Genomic DNA, 27411 nt, shown 5'->3' with positions numbered 1-27411 from the left:
AATGTTTTATTCAACCTGAAATATTATATTTATTTTTACTTTTTGGTTGGTAGAAAAAAAAAAGTTAAAAAATCATTTTAGACTGACCTGAAAGAAGTTTTTTTTGAATGCCCAGCAAACACCAAAAAATCAGTTACTCACACAGCTCTATGTTAGTTTCAAAAAGGTAACTGAGTACTGTATAGCTCTGTTTCAACTAGCAGCTGTCCTGGCCTACAAATTAAATTAAAAATTAAGGAAATATGAACTTATAAGCAAGATGCAAGTATAATGAATCATTCCACTATTCAGTTGTTCAGAAATTTGCTTCTTAAAATATACTTGCTTTTTTAATTTCTCGTCTAGGAAAGCAAGAAACTAATAGGCTAAATCCTACTTTCCTTACTCAGGGGGACTAACTTTGTGACTCATCCAAACACAACTCAGCCTATTGCATGGGCACTGTGCAGACACCCTCACACGATTCTGTAGCTTGTATTAGCCTTGATGTACAGTACCTCATGCTATGCTCTGGGCTCTGGTAGCTCCTACTCCTGTGCCACTGAAGTCAGTAGAAGTTCTGCCATTGATTTCAAGGGGAGAAATATGAGGGTGTCACATGAGCCAAATTGTGTGCTGGTTGTGTGATGTGGACAAATTTCTAAGGGGCTAAGGTCAAAATTTTCAACAGTGGGTACTGATTTTGGGTGCCCAGCTTGAAGTGAATTGAGTTTCAGAAGTACTAAGCAACCACAACTCCAACTGAAATCAATGGGAGTTGCAAGTTATATAATAATAAAGATATACCTATCTCATAGAACTGGAAGGGATCCTGAAAGGTCATTGAGTCCAGCCCCCTGCCTTCACTAGCAGGACCAAGTACTGATTTTTGCCCCAGATCCCTAAGCAGCCCCCTCAAGGATTGAACTCAGAACCCTGGGTTTAGCAGGCCAATGCTCAAACCACTGAGCTACCCGTGCCCCCAGTCTCAGCATATCTGAAAAAACAGGCCCATGGTGTCTCAAGCTGAGTCCCCCCCCAATAAAGCAGTGTCACTCCTGAAACTACAGCTGTACGTTAAATTCATCAAGCTTATTTATTTTTGTGATCAAAGTCCAAATTTAAATCCAGGTTTCCAGCACAGGAAAACAAATAAAGTAGCCATTTATTTGTCTGAACCCTCAAGATTCCCCCCCCCGCCCCTTTAAAAGGTTCTTTAATGAGAAAATTACTTTATCTAGTTTAAAATAATAGTTTTCTGTGTAAACCAGTCTTGGAAAATTCAACAGTTTTTCAAAGGGAAGAAAGCTATTTTCCAGACTTAGCAATTTAAAGAAAAGAAAATTTCCCAGGCAAAAACACAGGGGTGGTCTTATCATGGTAACAGCTTTAAAAATTAGTTGGTAACTTACCAATCGGTAAACTTCAGTGAATGTAATTATTAATTTTAAAAAGGAAGGCACTTGTGTGGGTTTATATTTATATGATGGTATCAGATATTAGTACCAAAAACTCTGAATGCATCATTGTAAATAAAACCGAAAGCATCATTGTAAAATAAATGTTTACAGTGTGTCTAAGTGGCATTAAATTACCAACAGCATAGCCAACTTCTTGCTTTGATTTTTGGGGGGGGGGGAGGGGAACACACTTTTTTATTATAGAAGAATCTTGCTAATGGATTCAATTCGCTGGGTTTTTCTGCCTCTTCAGATCATCTTCCCTTCAGGAGCATTTGTTCGAGCTGATATAAGTGAGTGGGGAATGAGTTTGACAGTCAGGGCGCCAAGCATCGATTTTAACAGCACCAGAGGTTTGTGTGGCATCTTTGATGGGAACAGTCATAATGACTTCCACAACACCAGCGGGAGTCCTTTACTATCACACCAGAGTAACATGCCTGAGGAAGACTTCATAGAAGACTGGAGGTACAGAGCTAAAGGATTCCAAACCTGAAAGTCATAATGTAACATCACTTAAAGGGGTGTCTATACATTTACTTCATTACATGGTCTTTTAATGACCTGAAAAAGACCTCTGCCTAATGAATCAAAGGAGGGCTAGAGGTCCATTATCACCACAAACACAACAAAAGCTTATTTTTCAGTCTCTACACTACACATACGAAGCTCTTTTACTGAGAGAGAAGTTTTATATTCACAAGAGATATCATGTTAACAGCTGTGTTAAGATCCCTCTCAGCTGTTAAAAAAATGCAGTTCTCACTCACTCTGAAAAATGTAGATAACTGACAATAGGGATTAATTAAGTATTTGGTATTTCCCTTGCTCTTTTATTCCTGAAAACTAATTACAACATGTGACTATACAATTAAATATTACATTTTGACAAAGAGTGGCAATAAATGTAGCATGCTAAAACTTAATATCTATTCAGTTAAAGACAATGGGGCATTTGAAACTCTTGCTTTCTAAGAGAGAGAGTCTGGAACATGGATTCTGATCCCTTTCCATATCAGGGACTTCCATTGCCCCATATTTTAATTCCTGAATCCAAATATGGCCTTATAGTTCTGGGTCCAGGTCATTTCAAAACCAGAATGGAACTATTCTGCAGTGCTTGATTGGTTGGTGATTAACTGTTTTCAGGACAGCCGCTATTACAAAATTTGGTCCAAAATAAAAATATGAAGACCTCTGTTCTTGTGAGGTGCCCACCAGGAGAAATATTGCAAGATCAGCTGATGACATGAGATTTCCACCCTTTGGGACTGGAAGAACAGTTCCTGGAATTTGGTGCAGTTGAATCTGAACCCAAACCCAAACCCTAATGCTTATTTCTGCCTCAGATCTGAACCCTAGTCTTACTAATCCTGATTCTGCATCCTGTCAGTGCATCCAGGACCCATCTCTGTTGTAATTAAAAAAGGCTTCAAAGTTATTGAATTTTAGGAAAAGAACACACAATTAAACTGTATTCAACTTACATAAAATCAGATGAAGCCATTAATCATCCTAATTTAGTTGATGAGTATTTTGAGCTGTAATTGTGAGCAGCACATACAAGACTCAAAGTTAGAGGCACTCAGTTTCCTATATATTAATCCATAGAATAGTGGCTAAATCCCATGGGTTTAATCTTTTGGGGGCTTATCCATTTCCTAGATGTAGATGTGGCTACTGGGGGGCTACTTAGGTGGAAGGAAAGATGGTTTTCTGACTACAAGAAGGGGAAATCTGGGACTCCTGGCAGGAGCCATTCCCAGCTTTCCTCCTTTCTTGTGGGAACATTGTCTCTCTCTCTTGGGTTGTAGCTCCAACATGAACCACTAGTCCCTGTTACTGGATGCCAACCCATTCCTCAGACCAAAATGGCAACAGGCTGGCAAGAGGTGGGTAAGCTATTCTACAGCTAAGAGAGTGACTGGAGAATTTGTAGTAGCTCTGTGTGGGGACCAGCAGCCAACAGAAGATACAGTATTTAGGGGGAACTTTACGTTATTTGTCCACTTGGAATGGAGAAGAATTTTCCAGCACTTGTCAGGGACTAGGACAAGACCTTGTTGTGCTCAGGAAAGGCAGGTGGTGCTCCTTTTGGGGGAGAGGGACTGGTGACAAATTTAACTTTTGCTGTAGACCCCAAGTAAATAAAAATAAGTACTCTAAGAATCAAGGCCATAATCCAAAACCAAATGGACTCAATGGAAAGACTCAGACTATCTTTAAAGAACATTGGATCAGGCCTTATAATATACCCACAGAAAAAAGTGGCAAAATAGGGAGTAAAACCTGTATGCTGATTTCCCTGCTGCTGTTTTTAATTTAATTTTAGACAACAAATTAGTACTTTAGACTTTAGGACTCTCCAGTACCTGAAGCTAGTTGGAGCATTCACCATCTGGCAGTTCAGTTCTCTCCCTGGCTGACACCTCTAAAAAAGCTGCTGGGTCAGGATGGCACAGAGCTCTTTAAACAGCAGCTTTTCCAAATGGCAACTTTACACATAAAATTGCCTCTAACCCTCCAAGTCTTTAAAATAGCGTCCTTACCAAAAAGGAATAGAAGTTCTATGGCATGCAAGCTCCACAGCATCATCTGATGGGAGAGCAGCCAACATGCTCTTTTCCTTTTATCTTCAAGAGTAACACTGAATAATTTTTCTGAGACAATGTTGAGTTGTGCCTAAACTTTTCAATTTTCCATGAGGAAAATTTCAATGAAACATTTAGTTTCATTTCAGGTAAACCCAAATTGAAACATTTCATTGAGTTTTGATTTGACATTAATCTCTGCATCTGTTGGAGCTTCTGTGCATGGAAGTTGTAGTTCAGGTGTCTCATGACTCCTTTCTCTCCTTTGGGTCAGTCTCCCTGGTCAGACTACATCTCCCATAGTGAACCATGGTCATAGGACTCCCATGAGACTCTGCAGGCTTTCAGCCAGAGGGAGAGACCATGATATATCATTAGAGATGTAGTCTTGCCCGTACTGGGGAATGGGACATGAGACACCCAAATTACAACTTCCATGAGGCACCGCAGTGGATCAGGTGGATGCAGAGAATAATGTAGACTCAAACAGAAACAAAACAGTATATTTCAGCTTGACAAACCAAAATTAAATGTTTTGATTTGGGAAAATCAAGACATTTTGTTTTGATTGAAAAGGTTGAAATGGAACATTTTGACATATCTGAATCAAAATTATTGAACTTTTCATTTGCATTAAAGTTTCAATAGTTCAACATTCCATCCTGAATCAGGATGAAATCAAATGTCAACATATCAGAATTTCCTACTGGATGAAAATTCCATTTTTCTTTTAGCTCTAGAAATAATTGCCATTGAGTGTAAGGTTTCTGTAAGGACCTCTAAAAATTCTGCTGCATTAGTTAGGTTAGGTGTCTTTACAACACAGCTGATAATAGGACTCTTTCCTCTTAGCCAGCCTCACTTCTGGGTGATGCTACCATGCAGCACTAGGGAAGGTGTCTGGCATGCATCCAGTTGGAAGTTAAAGCTCCCATTGCCCTTTTCAAAAAAAACAATAAGTAATTTCAACATTCCCTCTCTCAAGAAAACACATCCTATTGTCTTAGACTGTATGAAGGCTAATGTTGAGTGCATAATGGCTGTTGTATTTACCAATTCACTCACAGCAGTAACTCAATTTCTAGCTCAGTGTCATTAATTTGAAAAATTCTAGGATTATGAAAATCTCAAATCAAATTGTGTTCTTTGTATCTACTCATTTTGCAAAATATTTAATATAACGCCAAATATCTAGAAGGGGACCTCTTAAATAACCCAATAATGGTTCCCTTTTCCTCTGTCACTCTGACAACTTCGTAAAATTTTTAGTATTGTATTAGTGTCTACAATCATTCTATTGTATGTACTGCTTTCAATGGATGAACTGGATAAGATAACCCTGCCCCCACAGTAGTACCAGACCTCTTCTGAGGTTCTGAAATTTTGGTGCACCCTTTTTCATTTTCCTGAATTTCCAGGTTTAGCCTAGGTTGGGAAGCAGAATTACCAAAATAGTTCAAGAAATTTTGTTTCTCTCATATTTCAAGTACGACAAAAGATTGGGGCAGGAACTGTATCTTACATAACTATAAAGCTCCAAGAACTCTCCTGATGCTGTATAAATAACATCACAAGAAATTCTGTTCTCATGAGACTTCCAGCCAAACTTTAATTATGGTTGCTTATTCAAACTGAAACTCTCTAGAAGTACCCCCATCATTACTGCTGTACTAAATTAAGAAAGTAATGTAATGAGTCTTGGCTTATGTGATGCCACATCTTTGTGATCAATAAGATACAGTTGGGTATGTCAATGACAGGAAAGTTCAAATAAAAGAAGCTCCCTTACATTATAATAATGAAATGAAGCATACCACACAAATATTTTTGAAAGGAATAACATTTTTAAAAGGCAAAAATATGAATGCACTAAATCAGAAGGGAGAGAAGATGTTGTTTAATAATTAGAGCAAGGAGTGCTAAATTAATACAAGAGTTTAAAATGAACTTTTTGAGCTATATTCATAGTGTAATTCCCCTGGCTTCAGTTGAGTTATATCTGGAATGTATCAGACACCTTATGTAAAAAAATGATAATATGCATTTTCTGAAAAATGTGTCCTTTAAAATAATTCTGTAAATTGAAGTCATGCAAGTAGGCACTGATCCAGCAAAGCACTTAAGCACATGATAGCAAATAGCCCCATTGCCATCCATGGACTGCATAGTGCAATTCAGGAAGGGTCGTGCAAAGGTGCCTGTAAAACCACTGAAACTATTCACATGCTTAAAGTAAAGAACACGCTTAAATGTTTTGCTGGATTGGGACCCAGACTTCAGAAAAGAAAGTTGATTTAATGCTATGGACCAATTTGTTGAAAGCTGTTTATTTTTTTTCCGCAATCTCTTTATTTTTTTTTTTAAATCAGAATACCCCCAGGGATGAGTTTATTTGACAAGACTCCACCAATCTCTGAAGGGGAGAAAAGGAAAAATTACTGCAGATGTCAGAAGGAGCACACTCTATCTCTGCACTCTATAAATACACGAAATGCCTTTCAGAGTTCTTTCCCACAATCTTTGGGCTGCCATTATGATAATGTGGATTATACTTCTGCAATCCCATACCTAGATGTTACATCAGAATATGTCACTCACTTAGAAATAGAATCTACTTTAAGAAGTGATGGGAAATTGTTGGCCAAAGCATTTGATCAAAGATATCTGCCTAAATCAGTCAAAAAGCGAGATAGCCGCGATGGCAGATTAAAACAATACTCAAAAAAAGTTTCCTTGAAAAATCAAAAAAACAATAGTTTTATTAACTCCACTAAACCAGAAGAAGTGCTAGATAGAGCAAAAAGGCAAGAAGACTATTATGAATACTTACCTTTTTACCCATTTCAAAACGAGAGTCAAAAGGACTTGGAAAGCTTTGCATATTTTTTCCCAGAGGATTACTTTGAAGGGATTCGGCCCAAAGTTCAGTCAATATGGCCTACTCAAGGTGGCCTAACCTCAACCAAAGCCTTAGAGATCTGTCAGCAGGTTCTTGCTAATTCTACTATTGGTGCCATCTGTAAAGACATCCTTGGGAGACAGCTGGATGAGGCAATTGATATGTGCCTGTTAGATCTGCAACTCAAGGATGACCTGGCGTGGGAAGGTGCAATGATAGCATTTTTGGAAAATGAGTGTGAAAGAAAAGTGCTAGAAAATAGAACTCAGCTGTTTCATGCAGCAAATGGGCTACTTGCCACTCACGAGGAAATACTCACAGCTCTCAGGTGTCCCAATTTCTGTAATGGCAACGGACAGTGCACAGAATGGGGGTGCCGGTGCTTTGAAGACCACAGTTCCTATGACTGTCGCATTGCCAAGAGTGAGTAAAACATTCTGTTTGTTCCTATTCTGCCCATCTTCTTATGGTATTAGAGTTATTAGGTGAAACATCTGCACAGAGTTGCTTGCTCTTCAAACAGCTTTACCAGTAAGTTATTTGATGAATTAGTAATCAGTGCTTTTGACCTTGAAAAGCTGAACAACATATATGGTTGACTGGTCTTTCGCTTTTTCACCGCAGTAATGTTTTAAAAATGGATTTTAGAAGCCCCTTAACAAATTGGTTTTACAGAAGCGATTTTCTTTACATCTGATCTGTCACCTGCACACCGACAAACACACTGCTGCCAAAAATGAGGGTCCTGCTAACACGGTGATCGATACACATGCTAGCTCTGCATAGATGGCTCTTTCTTCTTTACCATCAGAAAATAACATTTGTAAATGAATTTCAAATATTATAGTAGTCCAAAGCAGCCAGAGGAATAAGTAAAGTTTGCAAAGTTAAATGACCATGTAACTAGCTATGGGATCAATTTTAACTTCAGATATGTTCACAGGGCTTATATAGATGTTGCTTGGTGTTAACATGCTTCTGTGGACATAATTTGGCCCAAAGGTCCTGATTATACAAACACTTATGCGCATACTTAGATTTAGGCACATAAGTAGCCCACTGAGTTTATGAGTTTGATTCTCATTTAACTTCAGGCCTCTCAGTGTAAATGAGGAACAGTGGCAATGTGACTACTTACAGTGCTTAAAGATATGCACGTGCATAACTGATTGCAAGATAGAGGTATAAGTTGGAAATTTAAGCTCCAATTCAGCAGTTTGTTCAATCACATACTTAAACTTAGTAATGCAAGATGTAAACACATAAGTGCATTTATGAATAAGGAGAGAAGACTCATGTGCTTCAAGTTAAACGTGCTTAAGTGTTTTGACTTAATGTAATACGAACATGAAAACTTTTTTTTGTTTGTGGTAATGCTGGGCTAATAATATTTACACAGTAGTTTACTGAACAACTTTTGCTTGTTTAAACAGAGGGTTTTTTCAGTTATTTACCCAGCTGATACAATATTAATAAATTATTATGTTTGGTGCATAATTTATTTGCTGGATTTTGCAAAGTTTTCCTGACCAAATGTTTCATGTCTTTTTCTATTTTGCCCAGCTTCAATCTATGTGGGGAAATTGTTTTGAACAGATTTTTTCCTATGGATAAAATTCAAGAGAGAGAGGGGGGAGATTTTTAGAAGTCCCTTCTGGTTTTTGAGTCAGCAATACTACCTATCAAGTAATAAATGGTGGTAGCGGTAATATATGGCTTTATTTGGGAATATTGCATTGACTGCTAACAAGCAACAAACTAGAGGAAAGAGCCTGAGACAGCACAGAATGGCAGAAATTGAAAACAAGAATGCACATCAATTGCTGCAAACACAAACTGATAGACATCCCTATGTATTTACTATTTGATGTGTGGCTCAATCAAACTCCAGTGGGTGTTTTCTCAATAACTCCTCCCTTTGGGGACTTTGGTTTATTACTATTATAAGTTCAAAACACTACAAATCTTCCATCTAGCTTACTAGCTGTCCCCCACCCTTGATACGGGATTCATAGTCCTGTTCCTGCAGAGGCATGCTCCTCCTCCTCCCTGCAGGTTCTCCCCCAGACCTTCCACCTAGAAGTTCAGTTTCTCGACCTAGGCCTCCTCATTGGCTCTTCAGTAGCTTTTCTTAAATAGAGGTCTGCACTCCCTGAAGTCGCTCCCCGAATGACCACAGGCTCCCTTTTATCTTCCAGAAGGCCTGTTTCTTAGTCACATGCCCCCCGTACTCAGTCCTGGGTTAAAATTGGCACACTTGGCTGAGCTGTAACACCTTAAAGGGCCAGTTCACACAGTGGCAGTTTGGAAAATGTAAATCTCATATCCAGTTTGCTGCTGGACATGAATTCACTATCCTAGGTATAAAATTAACATTCATATCATCATCTGTGTTTCTAAAAAACCCACAGAAGGCCATTTTCTGTTACCACTTTCCCAGGCACTTTTCTCAGAATTTCATCACATTTCACCTAAAAACCAACACACTGAAGCTCTTTAAACCATGTATACTTGATATTCTGCCAACCTAAATACCTCCTGCAGTTTCAGTTGGATATAGGATTCTTCTTACCTGTTAACACCACACTGCAACAAAACACAGCTCCTGTGTTCCTTCCAGAAGGTGGACTGAAGTGGGTGGCGTGATCCATATATATAAATATTGGTCCTGCCATGAGGGCAGGGGACTGGACTCGATGACCTCTCGAGGTCCCTTCCAGCCCTAGAATCTATGAATCTATATATGTAAGAAAGAACGGCCATACTGGGTCAAACAAATGGTCCATCTAGCCCAGCATCCTCTTTTCTGAAAGTGACCAATGTCAGAGAGAATGAACAGAACAGAGCAATTATCAAGTGATCCATCCCCAGTCACAGCACCTGGCAGTCAGAGACTTAGGGACACCCTGAGCATGGGGTTGTACCCCATATCATCTTGGCTAATAGCCATTGATACACCTATCCTCCATGAATTTATCTAATTCTTTTTTGAACCCAGTTATAGTTTTGACCATCACAACATCCCCTAGCAATGGGTTCCACAACTTTACTATGTGTTGTGTGAAGAAGTACTTCTTTTTATTTGTTTTAAACCTGCTGCCTATTAATCTCATTGGGTGACCCCTGGTTCTTGTGTTATGTGAAGGAATAAATAATACTTCCTTATTCACTTTCTCCACACCACTCATGATTTTATAGACCTCAGTTATATCCCCCTTTAGTCACCTTGTTTCCAAGCTGAACAGTGCCAGTTTTTTTAATCTCTCCTCCTATTGAAGTTGTTCCATACCCCTAATCATTTTGGTTGTCCTTCTCTGTACTTTTTCCAAATCTAATATATGTTTTTGAGATAAAGCTACCAGAACTGTATACAGTATTCAAGGTATGGGCATACCATGGATTTATATAGTGGCACTATCATGTTTTCTGTCTTCTTATCTATCCATTTCCTAATGGTTCCTAACATTCTGTTAGCTTTTTTGACTGCTGTTGCACGTTAAACAGATATTTTCAGAGAACTATCCACAATGACTGTAAGATCTCTTTCTTGAGTGGTAACAGCTAATTTAGACCCCATCATTGTGTGTGGATAGTTGGGGTTATGTTTTCCAATGTGCATTACTTAACTTTTATCAACATTGAATTTTAACTGCAATTTTCTTGCCCACCAACCGAGTTTGTGAGATCCCTTTGTAACTTTTCACAGTCAGCTTTGGATGTAACTATCTTGAGTAATTTTGTATCACCTGCAAACTTGCCACCTCACTGTTTACCCCTTTTTCTAGATCATTCATGAGTATGTTGAATAGCATATACCCCTGGAGGACCCTGAGATTCTTGGGGGAACCCACTATTTACCTCTCTCCATTCTGAAAACTGACCATTTATTCCTACCATAAATGTTTCCTGTCTTACTGATCCACGAGAGGACCTTCCCTCTTATCCTATGATTGCTTACTTTGTTTAAGAGCCTTTGGTGAGGGGCCTTGTCAAATGCTTTCTGAAAGTCCAAGTACACCATATCCACTGGATCATCCTTCTCCACAAATTTATTGCCCCCTCTAAGAATTCTAATAGATTGGTGAGACATGATTTCCCTTTATACCAGCCATGTTGACCCCTCCCTCAACAAATCATGTTCATCTATGTATCTGATCATTCTGTTCTTTAGTATAGTAAATAGTCTTTCCTTCTGCAGCCTCCTCCACTGTACATTTCTCAGCTGCAACTAAGAGCCTGGATCATATTTTTTATGTAATTAACATTTATAAAGTGCTTTGAAATCCATGGACAAAAGCAACTACAGAAGTGCAAAGTACTACTTTTATACAAAGACAACAAGGAGTCCTCGTTGTTTTTGTGGATACAGACTAACATGGCTACCCCTTTGATACTTTTATACAAGAAATTGTCTAATACATTTTATTGCAGTCATCCATCCTAGAGTGCTTTATAGTTACACAAGCTAGAGAGGGCAAAGAACAGACACAAAAATGGGGGAGAATCAAACTAAAAAGGAGTAAATATTGCCAAAGTGAGTCACTACTGCACATTTTTCTTTTGAAAAAAGAAAAATCCCTAACAAACAAAAACAAGCAGATGCAGCTGACCTGGGGAACCTTTAACATTTGCTTTTACCATTTTCCACAATACCAGTGAGATTATACATGCTGCCTTCTCAGAAACAGCAAGCAGTCTCTTTGGACTTAAAGCAACAGTCGCCCACAAAATACCGATATACCCAATCCATAAACATCTAATAGCTACTCACATCAATAGAAAAAAAGTTAAAAACAAACAGCTACACAACACAGTCTTACTAGGTGTGGTCAAACTATTAATTGCAAATAACTTATCTGAGAAATTTAGCATTTTTTTTTCATTTGTGAATTGCTTGCCAGCAGATTGATTTTAGACCCTACTCATGCAATCTGATTCATATGGACAATCCCTGGGCCCTGTGAAGCCTTTCTCAAGGGTTTTAATGCCTGAATCCTGGTATTCATATGAAGAATTGTCATTTCCCAAACATTAATATGAACAAAAATCTTTTTTGCATGAATATTTACAAATCCTGTATTTGCAGGGACACAAACATGACTGAACCAAGAACTGTTTCATATTTAAAAATCTGTTTACCCACTGGTTGGCAGCACTCTATATGCTCCTAGCTATTCTTACAACCTGAAACTAAAGCTGGTTGAAATTTTTCATTTTAAAATTTTTTTTTTTTTTGGTCAAAATGGAAATTTCCACGGGGAATGATCATTTTCCATTCATTTTTTATTTTCATTGAAAAACTGAAACTCTCAATTGTTTTAGTTTTTGATTGCCAAAAACCAAATATATATATATATATACACACACACACCTCTACCCCATACAACGCGACCGGATATAACACGAATTCGGATATAACGCGGTAAAGCAGCGCTCCAAGGGGGCGGGGCTGCACACTCCGGCGGATCAAAGCAAGTTCGATATAACGCGGTTTCACCTATAACACGGTAAGATATTTGGCTCCCGAGGACAGCGTTATCAGTTGAAGATGTGCAGTCTGGGACCACCAAAAGCAAAAAAAAATATTTAAAGCCTGAAAAATGTAGGTTTTCAGCCAACATTTTTGTTGTGTTTTTTTTGGTTGTTGTTGAAGAAAAGAGAGACATTTTCAGTTTCTCAGTGAATATCTTTGAAGAAACATTTTGGCAAAAATGAAATTCTTATTATCATTTAAGTTTTCACAGAAATAGAAAATATTTCTCGATCAGTTCTACCTTAAACATAACTCTAGTTATAGCAAGCAACTAGAATTGGTCATGTAGCACAGCTTGTGAAGAAGTTCACAGAATTCCTGTCTGTTTTCACACACACAATTTTCTGAAACATTTACCTTTGGGGTTGTGAATGTCTGTATTTGGTCTCTTCCCAAAAATGATTTAAAGAACATGTTGACAAAGTCCTTTGGACTTTTTCAGTTATGGGATAAGTAGAACGACTATATGTTTTTGCTAGTGCTGAATCAGACTACAGAGAAATGGCTAATCCTGTAGTTTGAAGTTTTGCATAAAGATAGTCCTTTTTGAGGACTGAAACCTTTGTTTGGGTTGAGGAACATACTGTTGAAAATTACTTCTGAACATGTTCAGTGGCCACTGCTAAGACTTTAGCAAAGCCTAATGATTAAGGGAATCTTAATTCTTGCAGTTCCTTAATTTTGAGTGCTTTGCAACCTTAATAATGTTCTTTTAATGTAGTTTTGTTTGTGTGTAACATATACATATTGCATTCAGTCTTATTCCCACTGAACTCAGTGTCAAAAACACAATTACATCAATAGCAGGATTTGGCTAAAATTGTTATTAAAAGCAGTGGGAGCAAGTTTGGGCCCAAAATTATCCACAACAAAAGACGGTTAATTCCTTTGTTTAACTATTTCTATTTTTTTCAAATATAGTTGGTATATGAGTTTTCAGGAAGATTTAAAGTTTGAAGAGGTAGGAACAAACTGATTTTGAACTACAGGGAATAAAAGAAATATTGGATAAATGTCAGAAGTCAAATCAAGATAATATTTTAATGACTTAACTCATGTTTCCCATTTTGCAGAACTTTTCTCCTTTGTCTTCAGAGTAATTCTATAATTTTTCAAGCTTAATTAATTTTAAGCCAAATTTATAGGGGAGAAAAAACGGGCCTTTCCAATGGAAGTTGGTTGCAATCTTAAATATATACAGATGCTCCTCTTACACAAACCCAAGTTAGGGAAATCCGGACTTACGGAAAAAGTTCCGTAAGTGCCATAAGCTCTTTTTTTTTTGCGTAATTGTCGGAGATACGTTCCTGACTTACGCAAAATTCGACTTACACAAGGTATTCCAGATTGGAACACTTGCGTAAGTCGGGGAACTTCTGTAGAGGCTACTTCGTCTCCACAATATTCATAGATAACAAGGCCAGAAGGAACACATGTGATCATCTAGTTTGACCTCTTGCTTGACACATGTTATAGGACTTTCTGGAATTAATTTCTGTTTGAACTAGAGCATTGGTTGATAAAGACAATAGCACTGAAGTAATCTATTTGGACTTCTTTAAGGTGTTTGACTTGCTACCACACATTTTGATTAAAAAAAAAAACTATAAAGATATAAAATTAACATAGTAGAATCATAGAATATCAGGGTTGGAAGGGACCTCAGGAGGTCATCTAGTCCAACCCCCTGCTCAAAGCAGGACCAATTTCCAATTAAATCATCCCAGCCAGGGCTTTGTCAAGCCGGGCCTTAAAAACCTCCAAGGAAGGAGATTCCACCACCTCCTTAGGTAACGCATTCCAGTGCTTCACCACCCTCCTAGTGAAATAGTGTTTCCTAATATCCAACCTAGACCTCCCACACTGCAACTTGAGACCATTGCTCCTTGTTCTGTCATCTGCCACCACTGAGAACAGCCGAGCTCCATCCTCTTTGGAACCCCCCTTCAGGTAGTTGAAAGCAGCTATCAAATCCCCCCTCATTCTTCTCTTCTGGAGACTAAACAATCCCAGTTCCCTCAGCCTCTCGTCATAAGTCATGTGCTCCAGACCCCTAATCATTTTTGTTGCCCTCCGCTGGACTCTTTCCAATTTTTCCACATCCTTCTTGTAGTGTGGGGCCCAAAACTGGACACAGTACTCCAGATGAGGCCTCACCAATGTCGAATAAAGGGGAACGATCACGTTCCTCGATCTGCTGGCATTGCCCCTACTTATACAGCCCAAAATTCCGTTAGCCTTCTTGGCAACAAGAGCACACTGTTGACTCATATCCAGCTTCTCGTCCACTGTGACCCCTAGGTCCTTTTCTGCAGAACTGCTACCTAGCCATTCGGTCCCTAGTCTGTAGCAGTGCATAGGATTCTTCCGTCCTAAGTACAGGACTCTGCACTTGTCCTTGTTGAACCTCATCAGGTTTTTTTTTGGCCCAATCCTCTGATTTGTCTAGGTCCCTCTGTATCCGATCCCTACCCTCCAGTGTATCTACCACGCCTCCCAGTTTAGTGTCATCTGCAAACTTGCTGAGAGTGCAGTCCACACCATCCTCCAGATCATTAATAAAGATATTAAACAAAACCGGCCCCAGGACCGACCCTTGGGGCACTCCGCTTGAAACCGGCTCCCAACTAGACATAGAGCCATTGATCACTACCCGTTGAGCCCGACGATCTAGCCAGCTTTCTATCCACCTTACAGTCCATTCATCCAGCCCATACTTCTTTAACTTGCCGGCAAGAATACTGTGGGAGACCGTATCAAAAGCTTTGCTAAAGTCAAGGAATAACACATCCACTGCTTTCCCCTCATCCACAGAGCCAGTTATCTCATCATAGAAGGCAATTAGGTTAGTCAGGCATGACTTCCCCTTGGTGAATCCATGCTGACTGTTCCTGATCACTTTCCTCTCCTCTAAGTGTTTCATAATTGATTCCTTGAGGACCTGCTCCATGATTTTTCCAGGGACTGAGGTGAGGCTGACTGGCCTGTAGTTCCCTGGATCCTCCTTCTTCCCTTTTTTCAAGATGGGCACTACATTAGCCTTTTTCCAGTCATCCGGGACCTCCCCCGATCGCCATGAGTTTTCAAAGATGATGGCCAATGGCTTCGCAATCACATCTGCCAACTCCTTTAGCACCCTCAGATGCAGCGCATCCGGCCCCATGGATTTCTGCTCATCCAGTTTTTCTAAATAGTCCCGAACCACTTCTTTCTCCACGGAGGGCTGGTCACCTCCTCCCCATACTGTGCTGCCCAGTCCAGCAGTCTGGGAGCTGACCTTGTTTGTGAAGACAGAGGCAAAAAAAGCATTGAGTACATTAGCTTTTTCCACATCCTCTGTCACTAGGTTGCCTCCCTCATTCAGTAAGGGGCCCACACTTTCCTTGACTTTCTTCTTGTTGCTAACATACCTGAAGAAACCCTTCTTGTTACTCTTAACATCTCTTGCTAGCTGCAACTCCAAGTGCGATTTGGCCTTCCTGATTTCACTCTTGCATGCCTGAGCAATATTTTTATACTCCTCCCTGGTCATTTGTCCAATCTTCCACTTCTTGTAAGCTTCTTTTTTGCGTTTAAGGTCAGCAAGGATTTCACTGTTAAGCCAAGCTGGTCGCCTGCCATATTTACTATTCTTTCTATACATCGGGATGGTTTGTTCCTGCAACTGCAATAAGGATTCTTTAAAATACAGCCAGCTCTCCTGGACCCCTTTGCCCTTCATGTTATTCTCCCTGGGGATCCTGCCCATTTGTTCCCTGAGGGAGTCAAAGTCTGCTTTTCTGATGTCCAGGGTCCGTATTCTGCTGCTCTCCTTTCTTCCTTGTGTCAGGATCCTGAACTCAACCATCTCATGGTCACTGCCTCCCAGGTTCCCATCCACTTTTGCTTCCCCTACTAATTCTTCTGTGTTTGTGAGCAGCAGGTCAAGAAAAGCTCTGCCCCTAGTTGGTTCCTCCTGCACTTGCACCAGGAAATTGTCCCCTACACTTTCCAAAAACTTCCTGGATTGTCTGTGCACCGCTGTATTGCTCTCCCAGCAGATATCAGGGTGATTAAAGTCTCCCATGAGAACCAGGGCCTGCGATCTAGCAACTTCTGTTAGTTGCCGGAAGAAAGCCTCATCCACCTCATCCCCCTGGTCTGGTGGTCTGTAGCAGACATCACACATTACATGGAATAAAAGCTGGCTATTTGATAGGTCTCAAAATGTAATTATAAATAGGGAATCATCATTGAGCGAGTGTGTTTCTAGTGGGGTCCTGCTATTTAACATTTTTATCAATAACCTAGAGGAAAACAAAGTCATCACTGATAAAGTTTGCAGATTGCATAAAAATTGGGGTGGGGTGGAAAATAATGAAGAGGACAGGTCACTAATATAGAGTGATCTAGATAACTTGGTAAACTTGGTGGAAACAAACAATATGCATTTTATTACAGCTAAATGTACTAAATACATACATCTAGGAACAAAGAATGTTGGTTATGCTTACAGGATGGTGGATTCTATCCGGGAAGCAGTAACTCTGAAAAAAATTGGAGGGGTGGAGGTGGATAATCAGCTGAACATGAGCTCCCACCGACACTCAGACTGTGGCCAAAAGAGATAACGCCATCCTTAGCCCTGGTCTGCACTACAAGTTTAGGTCGAATTTAGCAGTGTTAGGTCGTTTTAACCCTGCACCTGTCCACATGACCAAGCCTGTTTTGTTGACTTAAAGGGCTCTTAAAATCAATTTCTGTACTCCTCCCCAGCGAGGGGTTTAGCACTAAAATCGACCTCGCTGGGTCGAACTTGGGGTAGTGTGGATACAATTTGACGGTATTGGCCTCTGGGAGCTATCCCAGAGTGCTCCATTGTGACCACTCTGGACAGCACTCTCAACTCAGATGCACTGGCCAGGTAGACAGGAAAAGCCCTATGAACCTTTGAATTTCGTTTCCTGTTTGGCCAGTGTGGCAAGCTGATCATCACAGGTGACCATGCAGAGCTGATCAGCACAGGTGACAATGGAGTCCCAGAATCGCAAAAGAGCTCCAGCATTGACCGAACGGGAGGTACTGGATCTGATCACTGTATGGGGAGAAGAATCCGTGCAGGCAGAACTCCGTTCCAAAAGACGAAATGCCAATATATTTTCCAAAATCTCCAAGGGCATGATGGACAGATGCTACAACAGGGACACACAGCAGTGCCACGTGAAAGTTAAGGAGCTGAGGCAAGCCTACCAAAAAACAAAGGATGCAAATGGTGGCTCTGGGTCAGAGCCCCATACATGGTGGTTCTATGATGAGCTGCATGCAATTCTAGGGGTGGCCCCCTACCACACCCCACCATTGTCCGTGGACACCTGCAAGGGGGGAGTCTTATGCAACAGGGATGAGGATTTTGTGGAGGAGGAGGAGGAGGAAGTTGAGGATAGCGCACAGCACGCAAGCGGAGAATCCCTTCTCCCCGGCAGCCAGGAACTGTTCATCACCCTGGAGCCAATACCCTCCCAACCCTCCCAAGGCGGGATCCCGGACCAGAGAAGGCACCTCTGGTGAGTGTACCTTTGTAAATATAATACAGGGTTTAAAAGCAAGTGTGTTTAATGATTAATTTACCACGCCGAGCCAGTAGCAAGTAGTCTGGAATCATTGCAGAACAAAACATTGCAGCGAATGGGCCCGGGCTTTGGTGGCATTCAAGCAACATCCCCGCTGTTAGCCACGTGGTGGGGGGAGGCCCGTTCATGCTGAGCTGTTCGCGTTTGGCTGACAGGGATATTCCCTGATACTAGCCATGAGGTGTGTGTGGGGGTGAAGTGATCATCCCAGAGAATTGGGTGTGTGGGGGGGGGCGCATTTGGATTGTGCTGCACATTCACCCAAAAACCACAGCTCCTCCTTTTAAACGCCCCACCACAGTTATGGAACCCCATTGCAGCAAAGCCATCCACGATTCCCAGAGTCACTACCCTTGATAGCAGCAGCTCAGTGATTGCGTTGGCTACTTGGATCACAGCAGCCCCCACAGTAGATTTGCCCACTCCAAATTGATTCCCGACTGACTGGTAGCTGTCTGGCATTGTAAGCTTCCAGAGGGCTATCACCACTCGCTTCTCAACTGTGAGGGCTGCTCTCATCTTGGTATTCTTGCACTTCAGGGCAGAGGAAAGCAAGTCACAAAGTTCCATGAAAGTGCCCTTACGCATGCGAAAGTTTCGCAGACACTATGCGGTCCCACCAGTCTGTGCTTGTTTCCCGGGCCCAGAATCGGCGTTCCATGGCATGAACTTGCCCCATTACCATCATGATGTCCAAATTGCCAGGGCCCGTGCTTTGAGAGAAGTCTGTGTCCATGTCCTCATCACTATCGTGATTGCGCTATCGTCACCTCCTCGCCTGCTTTTTGTAGGATAATGCGCGAGGTGTTTACAATGCTCACTGCAGCAGCGGTGAGCTGAGTGGGCTCCATGCTTGCCGTGGTATGGTGTCTGCAGGAGAGCAGAGTTGCAGCGGAAGCAGTGGAGGACAATGGATAGCACTGCACACATTTCTTGAGGAAGAACACACATACCTGGGAGCCCATGACAGACAACATGGAGAAGTTCGCTGTCGAGGCAAGAGCAGGAGAGCAGAGTTGCAGCGGAAGCGGTGGAGGACAACGGTTAGCAGTCCTACTGCACCGTCTGCTGCCAGCAGCACCCAGGACACAACAGTGGCGGTGTCAGTGAGCTCAGCTGAGCAGGCTGCACGCTTGCCGTGGTATGGCATTTGCGCGGAAAAAAGGCGCGAAATGATTGTCTGCCGTTGCTTTCACTGAGGGAGGGGCGACTGATGACATGTACCCAAAACCACCCGCGACAATATTTTTGCCCCATCAGGCATTGGGAGCTTAACCCAGAATTCCAATGGGCAGGGGAGACTGCGGGAACTGTGGGATAGCTACCCACAGTGCACCACTCTGTAAGTTGATGCTAGCCACGGTAGTGATGACGCACTCCGCTGACTTAATATGCTTAGTGTGGACATACACAATCGACTGTATAAAATCGATTTCTAAAAATCGACTTCTATAATATCGACCTAATTTCGTAGTGTAGACATACCCTTAGATGCAAACAGGGGAATCTTGAATAGGAGGAGAGACGTTATGTTACCTCTGTATGTGGCACTGGTACGACTGCTGCTGAAATACTGTGTCCAGTTCTGGTCTCATTCAAGAACGATGTTGATAAATTGGAGAAGGTTCAGAGAAAAGCCACAAGAATGATTAAAAGGATTAGAAACCCTGCCTTATAGCAATAGACGTAAGGCGCTCAATCTATCTAGCTCAACAAAGAGAAGGTTAAGGGGTGAATTGATTACAGTCTATAAGAACCTACATAGGCAACAAATATTTGATAATGGACTCTTCAGTCTAGCAGAGAAAGTTATAAACCAATCCAATGGCTGAAAGCTGAAGGTAGACACATTCAGACTGGAAATAAGGTGCAAATTTTTAATGGTGAGAGTAATTAACCATTGGAACAATTTACCAAGAGTTTTGGTAGATTCGCCGTTACTGACAATTTTAAAATCACGATTGGATGTTTGTTCTAAAAGAGATGGTCTAGAATTTGTTTTGGGGAAGTTCCATGGCCTGTGTTATACAGGAGCACAGATTAAATGATCATTATCGTCCCTTTTGGCCTTGCAATCTATGAACATATGAAATTAATATGTTTAGTATAAACGTGCCAAAGTTAATGTTGCTGTTTGAACCTTAACTTTTACAGTCACTGACTTTATGATTTAATCTCTACTTGTTTAACATTGCATTGACATAGGGCTTTTTTTTTTTTTTTTACATTTAATGGACAAAAATGTTAAGAGAAGATTGTGTTTCAACATAAAACTAGGCTTAGAAGAACTTGATTTTGATCAGTAAACATCGGTATATGTGAGTTTCACTGTGCACACACAAACTAATGAAAAAGTATTTCCATCGATAATAATTGAAATTTACAGATAGGCCAAACGAGGAAATGCTGCTTGAGAACTTATTAGAGTTTGATTTAAGGCTATTTACTTTGACATGAGGTTAACAATTTGTGTTTTAATTATTATGAAGCTTTAGCTTTTTGAATCTCATCATCTACTACTGCCATTAAATAATTGTCTGACCACCCCCAATTTCCTGCAACAGTGAAAATTCAAATCAATAAAAATAGGAAAAAATGCATAAAAATAAACATTGGCATTGTCCATCAAACGTCTTTAAAAAGTAAAAATTAAATTCTGCCAAGCCTGCATAAAACCTATTCCCAGAGACGAGTGCTACAGTGTCACACAGTAGAAGGGAGCAATTTAAACAGCAATGCTGTGTTTGTTAAACAGCAGTTAAAATATTATCTTCAGTTCTCAGAACTGAGTATCTCTCTATCTTTTTATCTCAACCTCTTCTAAGATACTAAGGGTGAACTCCTGTCCCTGCTGAAGTCAATGGGAGTATTGCACTGGAAAAATCCCAAAGACATCAGTAGGGTCAGGCTTTCACACCAGAAAACACTCCTAGTGGCAAAGAACTAAAAATACCTCCCACACCAGTAAAGATGTATATGCTAACAGAAAAAGTATCAACCAACTGACTTGCAAGTCACGCATGCCTAATTCTAGCTTGTTCAGGAACACTTGTACAGTCACTCATGGACAAGGACAAATAGCATAAGCCTCAGATTTACAATACACTCAGAGAATAAAAGGTGTAGAAGTTAAGGAGGAGGAAAGAATGGAATGGGGTTTCTGTAGGAGAAAGTACAAAGTTGCCTCACACTTGCTTTAAGAGGTGCAAGACCCAAGATACAATAAAGTGTATGTTAATATTGGAACAGAGATTGTCCTCTGTGATGCTTATTTAAATTCCACTCTCTGGAAGAAGTTACCAAAGGGGAAAAGGTACATGAATAATGAAGCAGAAGGAGAGTCCTTGATCTGAACCTATCTGTACCCATAAGCTGCAGAACAAAGTATAGGATAACTTTCTTAAATTTTCTCAGAATTTGCATGCATGCCTTAAAATTGTCATAACAGCAAAGAGAATAATACCAGGATCATATTTGAAATTTCTTGTCTCACACTCACCAAAATCCTACCCCTAGTGTCAGTACATGACAATGTGTTTCTGACATTGGAAATGTATATCACTGAAGGGTACAGGAAAATAAGGTGTGCATATAATATTTTTAAGGAATGAAAACACAACCCAGAACACATTTCAAATAATTCAGCATTTAAGCATGTTTGAATTCACTAGAGCTGAATGTTTCTTGTAGATTTACTCCTCATGTAATGTTGATTTCAACAAGGAGCTGTCCAGGTGGCCAGAGTTATAATTATCCTCAAATGAAAACTGCAATTTAGAGTTGAAAGGCACCTCTGAAATTTGGCAGTGCTCCAGAAGCTTAGACTTTCTTAATGCTGCTTCACATTTAATAAAAACTCCCAGCACCTGTAGAAGGTGCTTAAAATGTCATTACCACCTGTAATTAAATGGAGAATCCAATTACCATGGTTAACAAATCAGGTTGGCGCCTCCAATTTCTATACATTGACCACATTGACTATAAAAAAATTCATAACCAGTAAAGTACACATAGATGGATATTATATGCAGCTTCTATAAAGCTCTCTAGAGCAATTACAAAATAAAAGGTAATGAGGAATAATAAGGACAAATGAGTTTAACTGAGGTAATGACACCCTAAGAGCTCTGGTTGCAAGTTTCAATTCAAATGTGGAAAGTTCTGGGAGAAACAATTCCAGCTATCAAAGAAAAAGAATAAATGTCTTAAAACATATTACAGGAAGACAAGAAGATAATGCTAACCCACCATATTTAGGAATGTATCATTCTCATATGAAGGTGAAGGAGCCGGGTGTTTAAACCCTTGTGAATATGCCTCTTGATTTCAGCATTTCTGCTAAGAAGCTGTTGGGATCTAGCTGAATTTTTAGAGCTCTGAATCAGAGCCAAACAGGTCACTTATAATAGCAGTTACATGAGTTACGTGGTGTTATTTTTTAAATAGTTATATTGACCATTTTGAATTTTATCATACTGATTTGGGCCCAAATCTTGTTCTTTTACTGCAGCTGTAATTACAGAATATTAATGAAAAACAAAATCTATATTATATAATGCTATGAGGCTGAATTAAAGCTACCAAAGTGGAAAACTTTGGAATGAAGACTTCCAATGGTCTGGTAGCACAGATGGCACATGAGATCTATTAAGCCCTTCTGACTCTTCTGGCCGAAGATGGAGTACAAAGATAGCCAAGGATGGAATATCATGGGCAATGAAGTTTAAAGCTGATCCTACATATTATTTTGCTCTCATTGTTTATGTTATAGAACAAAACAGAAGGGAAAATTAAAAAGGAAGATTGAAAGTGCTTTGAGTCCTAAGGGGAAGGGTGCTATCTTCAGATTTTATTTGTTAAAAATGATCTACTGTTGAGATTTTATATGAGAACATATTGACTTTGAAATAAATATGGTGCTTTCACTGCTATCAGCTCCATGGTCCTTAATCTCCAGATCATGACGGGCTGTGGAAATCATTTAAGGGCCATTAGTCTGTCAAGTAAATACATACTCTTTGGCACATTTAATATGTGGTTTATAGATATGATAGATCATAGCAGCTCTGAGTAGGCCATTATGGTGCATTGGGTCATGGACATTCTCTGTGCATAAATTAGGCTATACACTGCATACCAAACACTGAATGGAAAAATAGTTAATTTTTCAAACTTAATTTACATTGATTTTTATACATAAAGGCAGTAGCTGTTCATGGAGTCTCATCTCTCTCTCATTGGCCCAGACTCTGCCACCCACACTCGTGTTAGGTAGTACTTTATTCTACTAGTAGCCCCATGGAAATCAGTAGAACAGCCTGCAGAGTAAGGTGCTACTCAATGAAGATAAATGGGGTAGATCTGGTCCTTTGAAATTAGATTAGACCCTTGATGAACAGAGTAGGGTATTTTATAGGACAGTGCTGGCTTTTAGTAGGGAATAGTCATCTGAAATCACAAAACATCCCTCACATAAATCAACTGAATCCAATTTTTAGAAGTTGGTTTTGCTATAGTAATTTAAATCTAAAACCAAAACACCTTATCTTGGGGTAATTTTGGAAATCACCACATATACCTGTGTGTAGGTTGAAATACATTTTTAATGGGACAAGTTATAGCAATCTATCAAAAAATTGTCTTTTAAAAGAAATGCTGACATATCCTTGAGTATAGTGGAAATAGTGGACATCACAGTGATTACCATTTAAGCCTTGTTGGCCAAAAGACCATTCTATGAAACACTGCAATTCTTAAATGGGCATGATTCTTTTGGAAGACGTCTTTCTTCTAAATTGAAGATAATGGACTTGATTCTCTTCTCCCTTACACCCATGTAATTTCATTGACTTCAAATGAGTTAGGGCTGATTTGCACTAGCATACATGAGAGAAAATCAGGCCTTTTGTCTTAAAAATATTCATTTCTTTTTCCTAAAGTCCCTCTTCTTGTTACTGACTCCACTTTTCCATTCCACCATTCTGATTTTTCTGTTTATTCAGCTGATTGTGAATTTTTGAACATCTCCTGTGACTGGCCAGTATAATAGATGCTCCCACACTTTCTCCAAACACACACAAAGATGACAAGTGAGGCAGAGTTGTTTATGTACTAGGAGCTAACACCCTCTGATCCCATCATATTCATGTCCCTTCACTACTAATTTTTGAAACCCCGGGAGCATAGTATCCAGGTTTCCCGTGTACAGTATGTAGCTGTTTAACATGCTGCTGCCATTCCGCTGGGATCAGGGTTTTTTGGTAGAGCTTAAATGTACTAAAAATACATTCTTACTTTCTTCAAGCTGATATTCCTAGTGTCTCCAAAGGAGTATGGCCTATGCACTGAGATAACTCTATTTTGCAGATGAGGCTGTTTAAAGTCTGTAAATGGAAACTTTTATGTTGAGGGTCAAAATCTCAACTTAATACATTTTTCCCAGCCTACATGAGCATCTCAGAAAACAGATGTGGACAGAATATGAAAATGTACATCAAACATTGCAAAAATATTGGAATTTGTTAACTATTTGGTTATTACTTTGGTATATTTTTCAGTTACATCAAATAATGTTTTAATGTGGATATTAAGGTTTTTTTCAGATTTATCTGCAAATTGCTTTTAGCACTATTAATTCCTTCCTCCCAGCTTACACACACAGCTATACAAAGGCCCAATACTGCACACTCTTAAGAGCATAACTTTATTCATCTGAGTGGGCTCATTGACATCAGTGGGACCTTTCACGTGAATAAAATTACTTAATGGGCATGTACAGAAGTGGGCCCTGAACACCTACAGAAAGATGCTTTTCTAGGATGCAGAACAAAGTGTTCAGAATTAAAATACTACACAATAAACAACTTTTAGCAAGTATCAGAGGGGTAGCCGTGTTAGTCTGGATCTGTAAAAAGCAACAGAGAGTCCTGTGGCACCTTTAAGACTAACAGATGTATTGGAGCATAAGCTTTCGTGGGTGAATACCCACTTCGTCAGACGAAAGCTTATGCTCCAATACATCTGTTAGTCTTAAAGGTGCCACAGGACTCTCTGTAATTTTTAGCAAGGAGGAAACCAGGCCTGGATGTCACTAGAGGTAACATTTTCAAAAGTCCCTTTTGAAAACAGGACTTATGTGCTTTTGAAAAATGTACCCCAGATGCTTTTATACTGAGCAAACCAGTGCTGCAAAAGGACCATATTTGGGAAAATCACCACCATAGCATATACAAACCTCATGAAAAACTAAAATAAAACATTTCTGAACTAACCCTTACAGGTTTTGCTACTGAGATACTCTGATGTATGTTAAAGGCAAGAGATTTCCACAGCCACATAAAGCAGACTTCTAAGAGTTTTGTAAGTGATTCTTAAGGGTTAACAAACCTGGTTTAGTTTTGAAGTCTTTTTCTTTCCATAGCAATTTTAGTTTAAAATTTTTATAGTGATAATGTAATAACACACACATTTGAAAAGACAAACATCAATATCACCCTTAATCTATTGTTTTAACTCCCAGGTCTTTCCATCCAAAGCACAAACCTGGCTGAGTTAGTGGAGTTATTAGCTTGATAGTTACAAAGTCAATAGAAACTGAATTCTAAAAGGATATCAAATTCTTATCATAAGGTCCGTGGAAGGTTGCTTGCTCAGTGATCCATATTGTTCCCTGAAGATCAGATCAGGGAGATTAATCTTTTCTGCTGATTAGTTTATTTGCTTTAATGCAAAGCAGTGAAAGCAATTCTGTGAAGCACGTGGCTAAACAAGACCATTTTCTGAGGTAGAGAGAATTCAATACTACAAAACTTCATAAAATGGGAGGTCTGACAACAGCCAGAACATTCAAATGTAAGTGTATAATTCCTTATACCATGCTGCGTGAAGGCATTACAGGAAGTTTCAGACTTAAATCTTGCAAAACCAAAACCAGATGAAATGGGAAACCTTAATTTCCTTACAGAATAGTTCATGAACACCCATAAAAAGCTTATTCAACAATTTTGAATAGTGAACATGTTCGTAAGAACCAAAGCTCATTTACAAACAACTTGCAAACAGAAAAAAAAAGGCAACATTCATCTATTAAAATACTCACTATGGACATCATCCAGCTCTGTTGTGGACATATAGGCCCTGATCCTGCAGACACTAATGTAGGTGAATAACTTCACATAAGTAGCCCCTTAGAGATCAATGTGACTAGTCATATACCTAAAGATATTGACTATGGGCCTAATCCAAAGTCCCATTAACTCTACAGGGCCTTGGATCAGGTCCTATAAAGAAAGTTCTGACATACAGAAGTGAGCCAGTATCCACTGATTCCAATGGCTACTGTTACACTAACAAGCATAATTGTTTACAGTATTGGGCCCATAGTATTTTTCATTTTATTACTGCTCACCAGCATGATATAGGAACCTACGCTTAGGTACATATTTGAATCCAAACTCATACACAGATGTCAAAAATATTCAAATGAGACCTTCAAATCCAAAGTCCTGTCTCCTTTGCACACCATGACACTTTTGTGAAGAATAGAGGATTTACCTCTTAAATTTCCTGCACACTAATTGTTATGCCGCATGTGGCACAGCACCTGGTTGGCACCCTACCACCAGAAATGGCTGCATTTCAGTAGTGTACACATCTATAGTTTGTGAAGCACTTTGGAACACTTTGCATTGAATTAAGTTGTGTTTTTGCTTCTCCTTTTTGCTATCAGTCAAGTTCATAGAACATTATTGGCTTATACATTTGAAAAACAAATAATCTGGACATAAGCAGAATTTGGAAGAATTTGAAATGCATTAGGTTTATTTTCTTTTTGGTATTCACACAATTAAACATAAATTATCATCACATAACTAGACCACAGTTTTCATAAATGGATGCCTAAAATTAGACTCCAAACTCCATGATTAGGTACTAGGGTGCTCCCAAGTGGAGCTGGTAGAAAATTTTCAAATTTTGACATATTCTTCTAAAAAACAAAACAAAACAAAACCACCAAGGATAATTTAAAAAAAAAATAATCAAAAATTCATCCCATTTTCAACCATCTGGAATCCTTAGATCTACCATTTCAGGTAGAAGATACCATAAATATATATGGGAACATGCTTACCTAACTTCAGATCAATTTTAAGAAATAATGGAAGGGGTGTCTGGAGGTGAAGTAAATACTAAATGTGTCAAGCTGACTGTGTAAGTCATTTGAGCGTTTAGCATGGCTGGATAATTTTGCTTTGGCCCTGACATATACTTGATATAGTTGAGATGTGCACAGGATGTGAGCAAACCTTATACAAACAGAGCAGAGCTTGCTTTACTGCAA

The 27411-nt window shown here is 39.6% G+C and overlaps 1 protein-coding gene across 1 annotated transcript in view; it reads left to right on the top strand.

Moving 5' to 3' along the window:
* Positions 1–27411, top strand: part of LOC112105812 (von Willebrand factor D and EGF domain-containing protein-like) — a 246414-nt gene that overhangs the window by 114361 nt on the left and 104642 nt on the right. Inside the window, exons 11-12 of the mRNA XM_029910510.1 lie at positions 1693–1907; positions 6400–7352. Coding sequence (XP_029766370.1) covers positions 1693–1907; positions 6400–7352 — 1168 coding nt within the window. The remainder of the gene's footprint in view (positions 1–1692; positions 1908–6399; positions 7353–27411) is intronic.

The sequence above is a fragment of the Terrapene carolina genome, unplaced genomic scaffold (assembly GCF_002925995.2).
Source record: "Terrapene carolina triunguis isolate 2854851 unplaced genomic scaffold, T_m_triunguis-2.0 Scaffold62, whole genome shotgun sequence".
Classification (NCBI taxonomy): Eukaryota; Metazoa; Chordata; order Testudines; family Emydidae; genus Terrapene; species Terrapene triunguis.
This window is presented reverse-complemented; position numbering and strand designations above follow the sequence as displayed.